At 38.5% G+C, this 20,686-nt stretch overlaps 1 protein-coding gene across 1 annotated transcript in view; it reads left to right on the top strand.

Moving 5' to 3' along the window:
* The window catches only part of SLC6A15 (solute carrier family 6 member 15), a 587,241-nt gene that overhangs the window by 162,334 nt on the left and 404,221 nt on the right, over window positions 1-20,686 (top strand). The window contains exons 4-9 of the mRNA XM_044088435.1: window positions 2,665-2,791; window positions 2,895-3,080; window positions 7,745-7,756; window positions 14,110-14,123; window positions 16,027-16,049; window positions 19,179-19,195. Coding sequence (XP_043944370.1) covers window positions 2,665-2,791; window positions 2,895-3,080; window positions 7,745-7,756; window positions 14,110-14,123; window positions 16,027-16,049; window positions 19,179-19,195 — 379 coding nt within the window. The remainder of the gene's footprint in view (window positions 1-2,664; window positions 2,792-2,894; window positions 3,081-7,744; window positions 7,757-14,109; window positions 14,124-16,026; window positions 16,050-19,178; window positions 19,196-20,686) is intronic.

The following is a 20,686-nucleotide window of genomic DNA, read 5'->3' as shown; positions in this document are numbered from 1 at the left end:
TTAATAACAAGGTCCTAAGCATGCAATCAGTTGTGAGGGACTTTAGCACCTCAGGTTGATAGCAACTTGACTTTTAACCGTCATATTGCCTTGTTGTACGAAATGCTTTCTACACGGCCCACCTCATTAGGAAGGGTATCTCATCCAGGGACAAGGAGGTCATAACATCTCTGTATTCTTCCTTTATAAAATCCATTATTGAATACAACATCCCTTTCGGCATGTTCCTCACAAAGCACATGCAGCAGCTGGACAGAACAGAGAGGTTCCTCACCTGAAAATCCAGTGTCTCAAACATCTGCTTAACACAGATAGGCTAAAAGCCCTGTCCCTCTACTCAGTCTCATACAGACTACTCAGAGGTCACCTCTGTCTGGCATACAAAGCAATCTCAGACCTCACCTTGATGGGACTGCTGCATGTCCATGGGTCAAGCTCCACTCGAGTAACCCACATGCGTGACCTCAACCTGGTCTGCGACATCAATAGGCCTTGTTGGCAGGACAGATTTGTGCCCCAGGGACTCCCCCTTCTGTGGAATAGACTCCCTATCCACGTCATGCAGAGTACCTCATTATCCCTTTTTAAGTGCAACATGGATAAGTGAATGGGTTTCAGAAAATATGCCCCTGGGATTCCAGCTGTGTCCCTGCTGGATAGGGACATCGTGTGCTGACTTGTCTGAACACGGGCTAAATTCTTGGCTAGGCTTGTAAGGGCCTCAGGGCCAATAACTTAGTAACTTCCTATGATCCATCTTATAATGCAAGCACAAGTCTTGTGTTTATAGCCTTGAGAAATTATGATGAAAAATGTCAAGCTAAAATGTCAGCAGGTGCTTCAAAGGAATGTATAAGCAATAGTAATGCTGCAGCATTATGTTACCAGATGCCATCCTGTACTCGCTCATCTGTTAACAGTTTCTGAATGTAATTATGTTGCAGTAGAGTAAGTAACTTTAGCTATGGCATATGTGTGATGGACTGGAAACCTTACTGTGACACAGCCGTTAAAAACAAACAAAAAAGGCAGACACTGGATTTTCAAGTATAAAAAGGTTAGCGCTTTCGTCAAGTTTTATTCCACTCAGCTTCTTCAGACAAAAGTGAAGCAAGACAAATTAGTTTAAATACCACACCTAAAAGGTCACATGGCATACTCATCCATTAATTCTTAAAAACATACACATATATTTAGCATTAAATAAAATGCCACTTATATCTTTAAAAACTTATTAACACTTAAAGCATACATCCTAAATACACATTCACTAGACTGCCTAAGTAGAAATTCATAAATCATTTATACGTTGAAGCATGAAAATTGTCAGTGGAAACAAAGCACCACAAGATAAGAAATAAGAGGGATATGATGAAAGGAGGGGGGGGGTGGAGAATGGTGTAAGTGCAAAGTAACAAATAGTCATCTTTGTAAACTTTTCATCTTTAACACACTGGCTATAGAGCACACATCATTCACTTTGTTACTTTGCTCTTACACCATTCTCCAACCCCCCTTCTTCATCTCCCTCTTATTTCTTATCTTGTGCTGCTTTGTTTCCATTAGTAATGGTGCACCCCAACCATTAATTTTCGAATCCATTTGTTTCCATTAGTAATGGTGCACCCCAACCATTAATTTTCGAATCCAAGGTGAATGAGAGATCTAAGAAAAGAACTGAAGTTACAAGCTCTGGTTGTCAGAACCTGTATACCATTTGTTCTGTAATCCCTGAGATGACAGAACAAATGGTATACAGGTTCCCTATTATATCTTTGAAGACGCAAGCTTTCAAATGGGTCTTTATCGAACCTAAAATAATGAAAATTTAAAACAGCGAAAGGGCATATAAGCAATTTCTTTCTCTGGGAAAGAAATTGCTTGGCCACCTCCATTGCCATTTTCCCCACTGTAGTGCAATCTTGGAGTTGGTATATTTAGTTAGGGGATGTGGGGGAGGGCACAGCCCCACACATTGCTGGGTGTGGGGGGTGAAGCCCCCCGCTTTGATTTGTTTGTAGTGATCTTTTTTTTTATTGGACCAAGAGATTTCTTTCACAGGGAAAGAAATCGCTTATATGCCATTTCGCTGTTTTAAATTTTCATTCTTTTAAGTTCTATAAAGACGCATTCAAAGGTTTGCGTCTTCAAAGATATAATAGGGACCCGGTATATATTGTTGAAAGCCATAAAGCAAAATCAAATACCTTACTTTGTATAAAAAATAAAATTTATCAGTTGTTAAACTGAGCTGTTAAGCTATAAAGGATCATTTTAACTTGAGTAATAAAATATATAAATATTTATTAATATTAATTTTAATTTCTTCATTTTGATAGAAGGGAAGTGTCATATTTCAGTACATAATACATTCATCATGTGTATGCAAATGATTTAGTGAGTTGTTTGTTGAATAGGGCATCACTCACAGTAAACAAATAAAACATGAATGTTGGTTCTGTGACTTCTTTATAGCTGCTATGAAAATGACCATAAAATAATTCTGTGCTATTGCATGCCTGAAAATATATAATTTTCATGTTATTGAAATCAGCTGTTCATGTCAAGTTTGCAGCACAAGAGTTTATTAAAGACCTAAAGCATATATGTTAATTCTGTTTGTTTCTATAGGTCTACTTATGTTAATTCTGTTTGTTTCTATAGGTCTGCTTCTTTGTTGCCTTGTACTACAATGTTATCATTAGCTGGAGCCTTTTCTACTTCTCTCAGTCCTTTCAACATCCACTGCCATGGGATCAATGCCCGCTGGTAAAGAATGGCACCAGTACTTGTAAGTGCCAGCTGAACTACTAAAAACATTTATTATAGCAGTGTGCTAAAATGTAGTACAAATATTATATGTTTCTTTTCTGTTTATGTGTTTCTTTTTGCAGATCTACAGCCTGAATGCGATAAAAGCTCACCTACCACCTACTACTGGTACAGAAAGGCTCTAAACATTTCTGATTCCATTTCAGAAGGTGGTGGTCTGAACTGGAGAATGGCTCTTTGTTTACTTTCTGCGTGGTTTATGGTCTGTCTTGCCATGATAAAAGGCATTCAGTCTTCAGGAAAAGTTAGTATTTATTAATATGTCCTGTTAAGAAAGTGAATAGCAGAGTAATTTCGTCTAGAGTTTGTTTTTCTCTTGTGATTTACATTAGTATAATAAATAAAATGGACTAATTTCATAGCATGCAATTTGCATATTCTAACTTATTAAAATACACGCCCATATGCATTTAAGGATCTTGCGCCTAATTGATATATTATATATATTTGCAGGCACATTAATTTTCATTTCCACTTTATCTATTTATGGGTTATGGGGGAGCTGAAACCTATGCCACCATGTGATGGACATAAGGCAGGAACCCAGTCCTGGATGGGACACAGATATGCACATGTATGCACGTACGCACATGCATGCATGCACATGCAGACAGAAACACACACACACGCATGGTAAGGCCACCCCAGTTGGGATTCAAATCACAGAAACTCCCATCCTTGATGCTTAATTGATGTGTCCACTTCCTTTAGGGTGATAGCCCTAAGATACATTTGTTCTCCTAATGGTGAGCCTGGAAAATTGGAAGAGGTACAGTCATCTACAATGAGTTTTTTTCTTATTAAGCCCTGTGCTTTCTCTGTATGCTCAGTTAGTGCTCTTGGGTTTGGTGTGTATTGAGCATTGTTTGGGCTGTCATTCACTTCTACATGTGATATATTCTCATAAATGACCATCACCCTCTAGGAGAAGGTGATGCCATAGATTCTTGTGTATGGGGCATGTGCCTTTTTTAAGGCATCTTTCCTCACCCACCTTAGGAAAGGCAAGCAGTCACAGCCCCATCATTACTACATTAGGCAGTTCTTATTATAGGCAGTACCACTGTCTGCCACTGGATTATGTGGATCATAGCCAAGACCCCTTCCGTTCATGTCATGGAGACAACTCACTATCCTTCATTAACTGTTGAACTATATTACATTTTCAAGCTTTGCTAAGATGCTGTACAAATGGTAAGCTGCAAATCTTCTTGAAAAGAACTGAATCTTACTTTGAAGGATTATGCAGTGAGTTTATACTTGGTAATTCTTTTCTCTGCTCTTTTGCGTATCTTTCCAGATTTCTCATTAGGCCTGTGTTTGGAGAGGGCATATCTTTTGGACCCATTTTAGCATCCCTGTTCCTTGATTATGGGGTTCATTCTTTATCTGTCCTGTGTTTTTTCTAGTCCGACACACAGCTCACCTATCCTCCTTGTAGATTGTTGTTGGTAAGTGTGAGTCACATTTGATACTTAGCAGCATAGTGCATCCAAGTACTGATGCTGTCCCAAGATCACCAACCATGACTGTCATAGGTGCCCTGATACTGTGTAAGACCTAGATCTGATAACCCTTTATGCTGATACTGACAGCACATCAAGGTAGTTACCCAGTACAGGAGACAGGAAATCTCAAGGGCTTCTTAGTCTCCAAAATGTTTGTCTGAGAAGGAATCCATGTCTCCCTGAGGGCACACACCAGAGTCTTAGAAAAGGCTCAGGATACAGTGTGTGCAAGTACAATGTAAGGAACCTGCAGACTACTCCATTTAAATCCATTGCACTTATTTAATACCCAAAACCTATTTAATACATGGAGCAAGCTCATCCCTGCACCTCCCGGGTACCCTGATAATTATATATACCAACTCCAGGATTACACAACAGTGGGGAAAAGGCACATTCCTATTTTCAGTATTTTGAGTTTTCATCATTTTGAGTTTCAGTATTCAGAGTTTTCAATCAAATGAATGAAACCCACTGCTGTATCTATATTGATAATTTCCTGCTTCAGTGATTTTCTATAATGTACAACAATCTCACTTTTAGAACTAAGTACAATTTACAACGTTGTGTGATGGTTCCTGTTTATACCATTTTAATGAATTCTATTATTTTTGTAAATATTTCTTTAAAGGTTGTTTAAACTTTGTAATATTGTGCCTCAAGAATTTTTCTTATAGCTCCCTGGACCTCTGCTGAAAATGGGCAATTTACCCAGACAAACTTTCCAGCAAACAGAAACAAATAAAATTAAATTAAATATTTCTTCAACAGGAATGTATTCAATCTGCCTGATTGGGCAAAGGCATCTGTCACAAGCTGCTGTTAGGTCAAGTTGCTGAAAACAGGAAAAAAGTTAGGAACTAAGTGAAATAAATAATTTGTAATTATCTTTGTGCAATATAAACGTACTGGTCTGAAATCCATTCCTGTGCTGTACAACTGAATTCATAAACAGTTTTTAAAATAATCTTCTAAATTTTAACAGTTTTAGTTTTTCAGAATCTTCTGTTACATAACTGAACTGTTCTCTTTGTAAACAAAAACTATTTTCTTTCAAGCCTCCCTATTGTGTTACTATAATGACTTAATGGCATTCTGTCGAATGTTTGCTTTGTTGATAGAAGGAAGTATGTGCATGATTTAACAAATATGTGTAGTATGAAATGGAGGATTGGTACAGCTCTGTTGATGTTTAAGACAGGAAGATGGATTTTTGAAAATGGTTGTGGGTATTTGGGTGGAAGCATGTGAGTGTTAAAAAAGTTGCGTTTTGAGTTGCTTGAATTGTAATGCTGAAAGTTGTGGATATTTTGAAAAGTTTCAGTATAAGGTGCTGCAAGTTTGTATGTATGTGTGTGTGTGTGTGTGTGTGTGTGTGTGTGTGTGTGTGTGTGTTTGTAGTTTAGGTTAGAGTATAGGCTAGGCAAGGGATAAATGTAGTGTTGTGCATGTGTTGATATGTGTGGTATGTTTTGAGTGTCTTGTGTAGTGCCAGTATCACTTAAAGGACTTTTCTAATGTAAGGTGTAAGATTGGGATTAAGGGCAGGGCCTGAACACTTCACAAACCCTTGCTAACCCTAATTTAGCCTCTTAAACCTATCCCCAGTCCTAAACCTTCTTAAATAAAACCCTTTCCATAGCACTACTAGTATTCAGAAAAGTTATATCTGAAGTAAGTAATAGAGTAAACAAGAGTATAAAAAGAAACTGGTTGTTCTACTTTTGCTGTTTGTTGTTTTTTGATGTTTTAGATTATAAAGGTTTTGATTGTTCAGTATGCTGGGATTGATAATTTGGGATTTGATCTTTTAACATTTCCATTGATCACCATAGAGCTACAGGTGTAGATGTAGACAACGTGATAGGTAGATATAGATACATAGATATGATTATATCCTTAAATATTGACCTGCAGAAAATGTGATGCATACTTCATCGTCTACATTTTAAAAGTAACTAACCTGAAAAATAAAAAATATGGAAACCATACCAACTGAAAATGGAAAGCAAAGGCTTTCCTTTTGAAATTAGCAAACTAAAAAAAAAAAAAAAAACTAGAGTCTAACACTACCTCAAACTTTGAATAAGGATAATGTTGCATAAAGGATTATTTAAAGGTATTGTGTTGGGCTGGTGTTGGTGGCAGCAGCAAGGTTAGGGTCAGCACACATGAATAAGTGAATAAGGATGGGCAAGTGGCCTCTGCCACTACAGAAGACACTCAGACACACACACACACACACACACACACACACACACACACACACACACACACGCACACGCACACACACACACACACACAAACCCACCTCTGTAAACAGCACAATTAACAAAAAAACTGAGGGTTATGATACTCAATGCTAGGAGTTTAAATCTCAAAATGCACGCGCTCGAAGCACTACTCAGTATGGAGAACGTCGACATCTGTGCAGTAACTGAAACCTGGTTCAAGGCTCCAGAGAGCACCCCAGCACTACCAGGCTACAACTCGTACCACATGTTTCGGCCACAGACCATGGACCAAAACACAAAAGGAGGGGGTGTATCCATATTCATCAAAGATACCTACACCTCCAGGTTAGTGGTGCAGCATGATACCTCTGAGATCATCCATGTGCAACTAACATCAGGCAAATCTGCAATGCAAATTGTGGCCTGCTACAGATCACCCTCCATGACCCAGGACCACCACTCCACCTTTCTGGAGACACTGGAAAACATGAAGGTCCTACCGAACACCCTGATATTGGACGATTTCAATTACACTACCATTAACTGGGAAAACTACTCGAGTACAAACTCCCAGGCCCAGCGCTTCCTGGAATTCATCAACTCAAACACCCTGGTTCAGCTTGTAAACTCCCCTACTAGAGGTGAAAACATATTGGACCTGGTCATCACAAACATGGGCAACAGGTGTTCCACACTGGAGGTCAACCTGTCACTGGTTAGATCAGACCATAAACTAATCACTCTGGATGTCCACACCCCACCACCACCCCCAACTAAGGAAACCACAGTAAAAAATTGTTTCTAAAGCAAACTTCACCTTACTTAAGACAGAGGCTTTACATTTCACAGCCCCCACGCTAAAGGATAAAGCTGCCCAAGATGCAGAAACCTTTACAAATGCACTCTATGAGCACCTACAAGAATGCATGGATCATGCCATCCCTAGCAAAGCCAAGACTCACTCCGCTAAGAGAAGGAAACCAGTTTGGTGGACCCCTGCCATAAACAGGCTATACAATAGAAGGAGGAAACTAGTTCATAAAAAAAGCAAATCCCAAGAAGGAAAGACATCCCTGATCAGTATCAGTAAGAAACTAAGGTCCCTCATAAAATCATCAAAGGCTAACTTTGAAAGAAAAATAGCCAAGGATTCAAAAGATAACCACAAAGCCTTCTTTAGCTGTGTTAAGAATCTAAGTGGCAACTCACAGATATGCACTGAATTAGTGCAAAATAGCACAGAATATACTGAAGCTACTGATATTGCCAACATCCTGGCAGATAGATTCAATGCAAACTTCACCCCCCTCTCACCCCCAAAAGAGCCCACAACAATACCGGAAAAGTTTAGTGTCTTGGAAATCACAGACTCACAGGTGAAAATAGCCCTTTCAAAAGCCAAAAACACAGCGTCAATGAGGCCAGATGGTGTCCCAGGCTGCGTCTTGCATGAACTACAGAATGAACTAACCCCCCCACCTAAACACGCTGATCAACCTTAGCCTCTCCACAGGCTACGTGCCCATAGAATGGTGCACAGCAACGGTTATTGCACTCCACAAAGGAGGGGCCACAACTGACCCTGGTAACTATCGCCCCATAAGCCTGACTAGCCTGGTCTGCAAGGAACTCATTAACAAAGACATTGGGAACCTCCAAACACTTGACCCGACCCAATTCGGCTGTGTTAAGGGCAGATCATGCCTACTAAACCTGTTTGACTTCTTTGAGACAATCACCAAAGCCATAGACGAGGGGAAAGGTTGTTCACACAGCCTTCCTTGACTTCACCAAGGCTTTCGACACCATTTCTCACTTGAGTATTACAGAAAAACTCACTAGCCTGAACATAAACCCCTACGTCACAAAATGGGTTGCCAACTGGCTTACAGACAGAACTCACACGGTAAGAACAGTGGGCTCCAGGTCCGACTCTAAATCAGTCACAAGTGATGTCCCGCAAGGCTCGGTCCTGGGACTCCTACTTTTCGGCATATACTTCTCAGAAGTACAGGCAAACACAGAAGGACTATGGCTAACCAAGTTTGCCAAACTGGGAGCCATAATTGACAATCTGGCTGACACGGACATCCTCCAAAAGGGCCTTACTGAAACGGACACCTGGTATCAACGTCATGGCTTCAAGCTAAATGCCAAAAAATGTATAGTCATCCCATTTGGAAAAAACAAAACACCCACAAATTACCACATAGGTTGCAGCCCCTTTACTACAGAAGAGGTAATAAGAGATCTGGGGACCCAGGTAGATAGTAATCTCTCCTTTGACAATCATATTGCCAAAGTAGTTAAGAAATCCTTCTATGTGGCCCATCTAATTACTAAAGGGTTTGCATCGAGAAATAAAGAGGTTATAGTGCCTCTCTACTTGTCACTCATCAGACCCATCATAGAGTACAATGCCCCATTTGGTATGTACCTCACAAGACACTTCCAACAGCTGGAGAGACCACAAAAGTACCTCACCAAGAGGATTACTGGCCACAAACATATGTCCTATGCAGCCCGACTGAAAAAGCTCCTCCAGCAGTACTCAGTGGCATATCGTTTACTCAGAGGTGATCTCTGTCTAACTTACAAGGCCATGTCCAACTCAGAATTGATGGACGTGCTCCACCTAAAGAAATCCAAGTCACTGCGAGCTACACACTCTAGTGAGCTAAACCTTGCCACAACAATAAATAGAACATGCTGGAGGGATAGATTCCTGTCACAGAGACTCCCCCATGCTTTGCAACAAAATTCCAAACTACATTAGGCAGAGCCCCTCACTAACGCTCTTCAAGAGAAACCTTGATGAATGGATGAGTAACAGAAAATACACCCCTGGGATCACTTTATTGGCTCTGCTTGACAGAAAATCAGTTAATTAATCAATGGGACGGTGAAAACCAACACACTCTGCCTAGGCTTATAAATGCCATTGGGCAGATAGCCTAGTACCTAACTAGGAACATATGAAACACACACACACACACACACACACACACACACACTTCACATAAACCCATGCACACAACACTGCCTCTATCCCCTTAGTTAACCTTATTCTAAACCTAACCTGCAAACACTCATACACACAGTCCTAAACTCAAAAGGCAAAACTTTCTGTGTACCTAAAACTTTGGCATTAGAAAATAAGTTACCTTCACACAAGCACCTCACTCAGAGCAGAAAAGATCTGTTTCCAGCATCAACATTTCCAACAGGTGAACACAACTATCCTGTATTAAAAAACACATCCGTTAACTTTGTTGATAAAAGCAGATTCGACAGTTAACTAGAGCCATGTGTCCTCATGTTTATACACACATGCACACACACACAAACACACACACATATGATTGTACGATTGCACTTCACTGCTTTTATCAACTCATAACTGACTGTCTGTGGACTCCAACCAGGTCACATGACATCAAGCATCCAACCACAAAAACCTTCTCCATTCATAGAAATTCCTTAATCAAGTAAAATTCACTTACAAAAAAAGAAAAAACACATCATTAATCATACTTCGTAGGAACGTAATTTTAAAATGATATCATGTGACTTGGTTGGAGGGTATTTAAAACTTTGTAAGTACATGAAACTTGTGTCTGAGGAAGTCTGTTTTAAACTTGATGAAAGCACTTAAACATTTTGACCTTTGTTATATTTATTAAACCTATATTATTATCATCCTATAAAGTGTGGTTTGAGCACTTTCTTGTTTTTTGCAACCAGTAGTACATAGTTTCATGTTTGGTTCTGGGTTCAAGAATTAGCACATGCATCTCCCTTGTACTGTATCATCAGCATGTAGCATGACCACATAAACAGCCCAATGTGTTGCTGGATGTTTGTGCAAAAGCACCACATTAGAACTGAATCTGAATTGCAAAATGTTTCCACAAGATGTACACCATGAATAGCTCATGGTAATCCTTATGAAATTGGCTCAAAGTGTATCAGACTCATGAGGACATAACAGCACTAGAAGATAGATTCAGTGATATAACAGAAAAGATAGCCTATAAACCTAAAAGAATGCAAAATCTGAAATATATGTTCAGAAGTCTGGTGCAATAAGAGATTGAGTCTAGATGCATATTACACTAGGCATAGCAAAAATAATAATTCTTTGAGCTAGACAAACATAAAAAGCCACAAATTGCATAGAAAATCTGCTCGGAAAGGGTGACACCGAGGGCATTATTAAAGCCAAAGATTAATCCAGTCAAAATTCCAGACTTTCCAGTGTCCTTAGAGATATCGGAACTGCTAGTGAGGGTGAAGGATGTTAAACAAGTATGGTTTATAACTCTGATAGTGTGAAGTAATTTACAAAACAAGGAAAGGAAATTAAGTAATTTATTGAATATGTGTAGGAATATCGCAGGTAGCAGAATAGCCTAAACAGCAGAATTTAGATCTCCCATATTCATACAGAGGTCATTCATACAAGGAGAGGACATAATCTGCTGGGTCTGAGAAGCATAACCACTTTGCTAAGATATGTAAAAGCAACAAATAAAATGGCACAAAACAGAAAAAAGAGAACAAGTGACAGTCATAACAATGTAGCAAAACAAAATAAAAGGTTAGACATCAAGAATATGTCTAAAAAGTGCAAATTAGCAAGAAAATAAAGATAGTGACAGGAGAAAGTACATATGTTATATACTATAAATGGAATGAGACTAAAAATTATAACTAAAAATGATGCCAAAGATAAAGATTCTTATAGAATGTGGAGCTTCTGTAAACACATTAGCCAGGACATTACAGCAATTTAGGACACATCATAAGTTAGAGAGAGAGATTTTCAGAATATGTGCATATAATTCAGAAAGACCTCCCCTGTGAAAGATTCCTTTGAGGCAGAAGCAAGACTAAATGCCAGAGTGACAGGGTCCCTTCTAATGTACTTGAAGGGTATGACTCAGACTAGACCTCTTGAGAAACTCCACAACAAAGTCACTAGGGGTTGTATAAATACTAAATAATATAAAAAAGAGATGTAAGTAAAGAAAACATGATAGATAGTGAATGCAGCAGTTTACTTGAGGAGCCTTAAAATAAAGAACTAGCAAGTAAAGATGAACATTGGCTATAGGGTAAGTCATGTTGTCCAGTCACATAGAAGAGTGCCTTTTCATCTGAGAAGGAGAATTTAAGAGAAGTTTGCAAACTCAGAAAAGAAAAAAACATGATTTAAAAGGCATCTGGTCATTTCCCTTTGACATCTCTTACAGCAGTACTCCTATAACCTAAGAAATCTAGTGAGATGAGAAATTGTTTTGATATGCAATTAGCAAACAGGGCAACACAGAGGTAAGACATTATACCTGGTGTACAGAGTGAAGAAAGGGTGTTTAACAAATTGGACTTATGACAAGGTTTCCTTTTTCACATATAGGCCTTATGATGTACAGCAGACTGATATCTGAAGTCAGCTCAGCATCAGAGATTTTGCAACATTTCATTTAGCAGGTGATGCAAGGTATCAGAATGTTAGAAAGTATAATGATGTTTGTATAATACATGGAAGAACAGGAAAGGAGCACACTGAAACATTAAGAAGAGTACAGAACAGACCAAAAGAGAATAGGCTAACATTTAACAGACAGACATATGACTTTAATAAAAGCGCACAAGAAATGAATGCCTTCATATCCTCAGGCAAATGCATGTTGTTTGAGTTAGGGAAAGTAAAAGCAAGCTATGAAATTTTGTTTAGACATGCAACTCTTTCTGATGTCTAGGACTTTAGCAGAGTTGGTCTGTCTCTCAACACTTGCTTCTTCATGTTCTTGCAAATTCATATTCATTACTTTAGGAATAATGTCCATCTACCTTAGCCTGTCTGTCCATTTTTTCTTTTGCCTTCTATCTGTTTCAGCATCAGTGTCTTATCTAAGGAAACCTGTCCTTGCATTATGTGGCTAAACCATTTAAGATTTAGTTTTGATATCAGACTTTCCACTGAACAGTCTGGGTTTATTTCAAGTATCAACTAGTTTGGTCTTAAAGTCAATGGAATTCTCAAAAGTTTTTCCAACATCACAGTTTAAAAGCAAGATTTTCTGATGCACAGTATAATGTGTAGTCTAACTCACAGTAATATGTTTTTACAGGGAGGACCACAGCTTTGACTGTAGAGACTTATGTTGACAATGTGATGTATTTACTCTCTAAAATCCTATCTAGATTTGCCATAGCTTTCCTTAAAAGAAGCAAGCATCTTTTAATTCCATGGCTACAGTTACCATCTGCAGATATCCTTGTGGGCAGGAAAATAAAATCTGTCACTGCCTAACTTCTCCATTATCTTTTTGAAAAGAATTGATGGGCAACATGTCATGAGTTTATTTTATTTGTATGCTTAACAGCAGGGCATCTTTTCTGCTTTCTGCTTTTATCTTCATCACCAGGTTGTTCAGGTATACATCACTTTCTGCCATCAGGTGGCATCATCTGCATATCTGAGTGGGTAATATTTCTCCTGACAGTTTTGATTCTAACGTGTAATTCATTTAACTCAATATTTTGCATAATATAGTCATTATATAAATTAAATAAGTAGGATGACGCTATACAGCCTTGTCACACTCTTTTCCCAGTCTTAAATTGGTCATTTATTTTATATTTGATTCTAAGTGTTTCTTCTTGCCCTGCAGTGATCCCTCAGAATACAGGTAAGATGACCGTGTATCTTTATTTGTATAAAAAACATGTCACAGTTTATTATGGCCCACACTGTGAAAGGCTTTAGAGTAGTCAACAAAGCAGAAGTATTTTTTTTCTGGAATTCCCTTGCTTTTTCTATTATCCAGGCAATGCTGGCAGTTTGATCTCTAGTGCCTCTGCCCTGTCTAAAACCAGCTTGCACATCTGGCAGTTCTCGATTCTTAAAATGCTGTAGTCTAGCTAGCAGGATCTTGGAAATGACCTTGCAATTGTAATGTATGTACACTTGTTTCATGATTTCAGCAGTTTTTATCATTGCCTTTTTAGGATTGGAATATGAACTGCCCTTTTCCAGTCAAGTGGCCATTGTTGTGTTTTTCCAACTTTGCTGGCAAATTCCAAACAACACCGCAACAGCATTATTTTGCAGGATTTTGGATATTTCAGCTGAAATTCCAACGCTTTCTACAGCATTGTTATTAGGAAAGTTTTGTTTTTTGGGGGGGGGCCCTTTCAACTTCATTCTTAAGGATATCTTGCTTTAGATCAGAGACCACACCATTACTGGTGATATTAGAATCCTTCTTATATAGTTCTTTTGTATATTCGTTCTACCTCATTTTAATATCTTTTGTTTCTGCTAGATCTCTCTCATTTTTCCCGTTATCATGCCACTTTTTATTTGGAAGTTTCCCACAACTTTGCCAGTGTTCTGAAGACAGCTCTTGTCTTTCCCATTCTACTATTTCCTTCCAGATTTTTGCACTGCTCATTTAAATATTGTTTCCCGTTCTCTTCTCATTTGTCTCTGAAACTCTGCATTTAGTGTAGCGTATTTTCCTTAGCTCCATTTCCTTTTGTAGTCCTTCTTTCCACAGCCACTTCTCCACAGACAGCTCTTTTGCCTTCTTAATCTTGTTTGCGTTTGGAATATTTTTGTTGCTATCTCCTGGACAATATCACAGACTTCCAACCATTCTTTTTCAGGTACTCAATCTACCAGTTCTAATCCCTATGACTATTTTTCACCTTCAATATGTATTTCTTTGGAATTCATGACATGATACCGCTACAAAAGATAAAGAAAAAGAGGTATATTAAAAACGGTGTATTGCAGTTTTATAGTCAGAAAAGAATTTAGCACTATAACTGCACCAGTAAGACAACTTACAAAGAAAGAAATCTGAACCTTTGGAATAATCTAAAAAGCCCAAGAACAAATAAGGGCTTATGGTCAGTGGGAGTTATTACGTAGACATGTAGAGCAGATGTTAGTACAGGGCAGTCTTAAGCCAGTTACAGGGTGGCAACAACAGAGTGATAACTCATGTTAGCAGGTCATTGATATATGAGAAAAAGTAGTAGCTCAGAACAACAGGGAAGCAACAGCCATTGTATGAGCTTGCAGACTTTTTCAAATAGAAAAGTAAAGAATTCTCTCTATACATAAACCATAATTCCTTAGAAACAGTTTTCATTAATCCTGTGAAGACAGTTTGTAAGAGTTGTAGCAGGTTGTGATACACTACAGGAAAGGAAAATACTCTTTATGCAGGTGTCTTGTTAATCCATAGTAAAGGAAGGAGACCTGAAGAGGCAGCAAAAGCCTGTGTAGCTACTATTGCTGAATAGTGAGCAGATAAGGAAATCAAAGAAGAAAGATATATATATATATATATATATCTATATATATATATATATATATATACATACAACATTGCAGCAAGCCGGCTTTGCACAATAACTGATGACACAATATGAACAGAGGATAGTTATGTTGAGATAACAAAGAGATATGAAAAATGCCATGCTTAAGTAACTATCTCTTTTAATACTACTTGTTAAAGGGGACAAGACTGATAGTATCAGGAGAACTGTAGAATAGATACATAAAAACTAAAACAATAATTGTAAAGATTTGATTTTCCAGTATGGGTGAGCTAACTGAAACATCACTAAAACTATTTGTTATAGGAGTGTAACAGACAACCCTACCAAAGAATATTTATACAGATACCTGAACTATTGAACAAGCATAGACAGATTTCAGTATAGAATGTCATGGGGCCATATACAATAAAGTATAGTTACTTGTGTTAATTGATGAAAATTCAAGATTTTCTATTGTTTTATTTGTTTTTATGGTAAAGCATGATGCATCTGTCATCTTATATTGTAATATAACAAGGGAAAAAAAACAAAGGTTGATAATGGCTCTACCTTTAATTTGTCAAAGTTCAGTCAGTTTTGTGATGCTGAATGTTTGACACACAAAATAATTACTCCACTTTGGCTCAAGCTAATGGGATATTAGAGAGTGTTATGACTAATGCAACTAAAGCCATAGGAGTTCCTAAGGTCAAGTGTTCCATATATTCAAAAGACAAATAATACATTGACAAGTTATCAGAGTTCCACACACCATAAAACATGGGAAACACAGCCAACTCAATGTTCGGGCTGATAATAGAAATAAAATACCTTCATTGATTGAACTCAGGGTTGGAACCTTGAAGGTGTTTAGCTGAGACACTGGTTATTTTAACTTTGTAATAAAAATTATATTTTAAGCATGTTTAAGAACAGCAAGCATGCTGCTTGACAGTGTACAAACATATCAGAACAAAAAAGTTTCTTTGTCTTGAAAAAGGCTTCATTGGACTCTGAAGTTGACCAGTAATTGGTCAGCTTATTGTTAATAAATGTCTGAATTTGTTGACAGTGCACTGCAACACTATCGGAAACAGTTGTGCACTAGTAAGGTAGTGCTTGTTTGCTTTTTGGTGTTTGTTTTCCCCGTTAACCGATTTTGTTATTTATACTGTGGTCACAACAAGTTGAGTTCTTTTTCCTTAAATCATGTCTGGAGACAGTTTCAAAATGTTCGGTGAATGTTTGTCTGGAATGGGTTGAGACAGTTGAGAGAATCCTTTAAGAGATGTACTCTGCCACAGTTAAAATTCTCATCACTGACATTTTGTGGAATCACAGTTCCTGTGGCCCACAGTGACACTGGTAATCTGGGTAATGGGACATGCTGAATGTGAAAGCATCCATTTTTTCATCACTGTTTATTCCATTTGAAGTTAGTTCTGGCATCTGTCACAAGGAAATTTTTGGCTGTTGATGCAGCTGTAGCAGTTTGATTCTAAAACAATATATGATCACTAATGCTGTCTGTTAACTGATGCTTGCTTAACATCTGGAACTTCAGGAAGGGTCAGAGTTTCTTTCAGGTGCATCAATAAGGTCACAAGTTGAAGTTCAAGAACTCCCTGCAAAGACATAATCAGGGGAAAGTCCAGGAAAAATAGTATTACTCAACGGGACATTTTGCAGGTAATTTCATTTGGCATAAGACAAAAGAAAAAGAGAAAAAAAGGTTGGCCTATGTATGGTCTTTATTTATTTATTTATTTATTTTACATTTGTTGACCGGGCTAGTCTAACTGGATATATGTCCATTTTCAGTAGAGGCCCAAGGAGAAAAGCTCTGAGACAATAACAAGGACAGAAAAAAGAAACATTTATACAAATAATCCGTAAGAAATAGCAATTACAAAAAAAATAATCGTATAGTCCCCAAGGAAAAAAGTTAAATACAAGAATAATTACATGAGTAAACAACTGATTGCCAGTAAAATATATATATATTTTTTGACAGCCAAAAAAGAAAAAAAAATAGTTCTAGTTCAGTTTCAGTAAGCATAAAAATACAAAATAAAAATAGCATAGTGGGGAGATACAAAAAAGAGAGCAAGAAGTTTAAAACATGCCATATATGGAAGGTAGAGGAGTTTCAGCAAAAGAAATCCAGTTTGAGAGTTAGAGTAGAAAGAGGAGAAATAAGTATCAGTCAGGCTGAAAAGCCATTTGGTTTTAAAGAAGTTTTTCAGCTGATTCTTGAAAAGGTTGGTGGAAGTAAGGGATGTGATCTCAGTTGGAAGTTTGTTCCAGGAATTGCCAACTGCATTTGAGAATAGGCAGTCTCCAGCTTTGTTAAAGGATTTGGTAGTGGCGACTTGTAGTTTTTAGCTGATCTTAGGGTAGGAAGGTTTTTATAAGAATTTACTAGGTTAACTTTATGTCTGTTTCATCCTCAGAGTCCACCAAAGTTGTGACATCCCCTACAACCAAACAGTTCACTTGTTTCTAGTGAGCTTCTGACTTCAGAGAGTAGCAATACTAGGTCACATCAGTCATGACAGATATATTTGAAAGAGAATATAACAACCCTTGTCCTTGACAGTAAATTACAGATGACTTGCTAGCCAAAAGTGTCCCTGCAGTGGTTGTTCTCTCAGACAGCAGTTCTTCTACTTTAGAATCAAGATATGACTCTGGTGAGAGGGAATGCTCCTATTGGGTACCTTCATCTCGACTGACAGCAACTTCTTGCCTTCTGATTGGACACAAGTCCACTCCTGTGCTGTTTTCATCACCTGTTCTTCATTCATATGGCTCTTGTTCCGCTGTTTGAACTTGCTGGCTTAGCTTACTTATCCATTACAAACAAGCTACATAAATGAATGAGGTGGCATGAACAGTGCACCAGTAACAGAAGGAATTGTTTAACTCATTATGTTTTACAAGAGGTAAAATAGTTAGATGGCCAGAATGATAGACTGATAAGATGCAAAATGTTTATTTTTCTTTATATCAGGTAAGAATATTGTGGACTAAGCACCATTCACTGAAATTATATTTACCTACTTATTGAAGAAAGTCAAAAACGGGCTACAAGGAATGCTTAGAAGAGACCTGACATTCCCAAAGAATGTGAGGGTAGGAGAAGGATACTTGATGGAGGAGGGAACTGAAGGAAACAGGCAACTATGGAATACAGTAGATAGCAGAAGAGTTTGTGTGTGTGTTTTTTCAGGATTACATTCATGAGGCAATTAGCTTTAGGGGAAGGATAAAAAAATCCCGCTAATATATGGTAATGGCAAAATGCAGATCTATGTACAGAGCTGCCTAGTGATCATAGAAGTTTCTTCTCTAAACAGAAGATAACTTCTACATCAGATGTTTTATGTTTTTGCCCAGTTCAACCTTTGGGTCATCAGAGCTGATGGATCCAACCTCAGAACTTTCCAGAGCATTGACTCCTGGGCCATGACTCCTTCCCTTACCCATAATTCCTTCCTTTCCTCAGAATACCCTAGATCTCATTTGCCGCTTGATCTAGTAGGATATGGAGTACAAGAGCTCTGACAAACTTTTTCAGATAAGTGAAATACATCTTTTTTTCTTTATTAGTACTGTCTATTATTATTTCCCTTCCTTATTAGCTAGATAGTGCTATTAGTTTAGGCAGTTCTAATACTTTAGTCTAGAACTTGTCTCCTTTTTTCATATACGTTTTATATTTGCTGATGTTGTTCCACAACACTGTTGTCCCCTGTACAAGCAATTCTCTTCCATCATGACCAAGGCCACTGGATTTAAAAAATGCTTGGCCTGTGGCCATAAATTTTCTTCACCAGGATCCAAATTTTTGTGGATTTTTTGTTTAATAGTCACCTATCTGGATGCTGAGTGTGAGACCTACACATCTTTCGGTGCTCAAGCACGTCAGGTGTGATAGGACAAATTGATCTTAAAGGGCTTTCTTCCCACCCAAGAGTGGAGTTTGGCACCAACTACTGTAGAGTCATCTTCTCCAGCTCCAAAGAGTGATATGGGTAAGCTGGTTAAGGAGAAAGAGTAGAGGGAGAAATCTAAGGAGAAGGGAAAAGAATTGCAGAAAAGATATAGTAAAAGGTTGCCAGATCCAATGGATAAGTCAAGTCTGTCTCTGTAGACTCTGAGGCATTCAGATCTGGAGCATTGACAGATCTGATCACCTTCCATTCCTCCATATTTTTCACCAGAACCAGTGAGTCAAAGGCTGCACTCCCCCTTTCTCCAGGAGAAATGACCTTCTCAGTCATTGTCAGTGGCTTCATCTTTCAGATCTGTTCATTCATTGATAAGACTTTTAGAAACAGATGTTAACAATATGATGTGGAAGTTCCTCTGGATGCAGATTCAGCTGGTGGTCCTCCCACTGCTGACCCCTTTGGAGGCAATGGGTCTGGTCCTTACTATCCCACCATTTGCTGTCTGCTGTACTGGTCTACTTGTTGGATCCAAAGTCCTCAGATCCGAGCCTACATAGCAGAGCCTCTACATTAGCAGTGATGGTCTTCTCCAGTTAAAGTCAGACAGTGTTCCTGTGGTGGCATTGGATCAGGATGAGTCTCGGAGCCGAAGCATTGTTACCGGGGTTCATGGGTTGGGGTCAGCTCCAAAGTTATTAGATGGGTCATATTGGTGCAAAGGTTATTCTTCCTGCCCTGGTTAGGGTAGATACTTCCTCATTTCCAATGGCAGTTTTGGCTTGTGAGGCATTCAAAAAAGGTTCTCTACAAATCTTGATAGGAGGTGACTTTACCATTGCAGTCTTTTTCTGTGTCCTCTCACACTGATTGGCAGGGATAGTCAGCTTTTTACAGCCTCAAGAACTTTCAAGTGAGCTCCCCATCCAAATCTGAACCTCCTCCAGAAGTCCTGATGGAGAAGATTCCTAGGAAATGGATATGTAAGAAGAGACATGTGGACTGTTTGCCAGAGCACTTACAGAAGACATGGACTTTGATGAAAAAGTGGGTAACAATGATCTCTTCTTGAGGATATTTCCTTTGAAAACATTTTAGACCTGTTGAAACAATGAAGAGGTTGATCATTGGAAACTTCCTCTTTGGAGGAGTTCATGTTCCTCAGATCATTTGGGGTTGGGTCTTCTACCACCTGGGTGGTTCCACCTGCTGATGAGCTTACAGACTTAATTTCTTAGTGGGCCTGAAAGGAACCTGATATGGTGGAGCCACTTCTACATAAACATGACAAACTTTAGTAGCTTCTATGAATAGGTCTGATTGGATAAAGGGTCCTCCAGTAGATGTTATGTTTGTGGTGGCAGCCACTAATAAAGAACTCTGCGAGGAGAGTACATCTCTCCAGCTCCCTAACAGAAATTTCTAAGGATCTGGATAAATTTGTGAAATGTATGCTTCAGTGACTTTTGCACAAAGGGAGCTGAACTACCTTGCACATATGACTAGGTTTCAGAGGGATTTGATGAATTGCCCAAATCCCTCTCAGGTAATCTCCCAGTGGACATCCAGAAGTTGGTGAAGTCCCAGTTATCTACCCTACAGTCAATGTCAATATGTTAGTACATCTGCTTTCCAATGCAGCTGATGGTACATTGAGGGCAGAGAGCACTGGCATTCCCATTCTCCGGTACACCTGGATGCACCTTTGCGATTTCGCAGAAGTCTTCAAGATGTCTTTTATTAATGCCCCATTTGATGGCTCAGAATTGTTTGCATCTAAAATGAAAGATATGCTTACCAGGAATGAACAGGATGGCAA

Source organism: Protopterus annectens, chromosome 11.part0 (assembly GCF_019279795.1).
Source record: "Protopterus annectens isolate FY-2018-M chromosome 11.part0, PAN1.0, whole genome shotgun sequence".
In the NCBI taxonomy this organism is placed as follows: domain Eukaryota; kingdom Metazoa; phylum Chordata; order Ceratodontiformes; family Protopteridae; genus Protopterus; species Protopterus annectens.
Note: the sequence above shows the minus strand (reverse complement) of the source record. Positions and strands in the feature narration are given on the sequence as shown.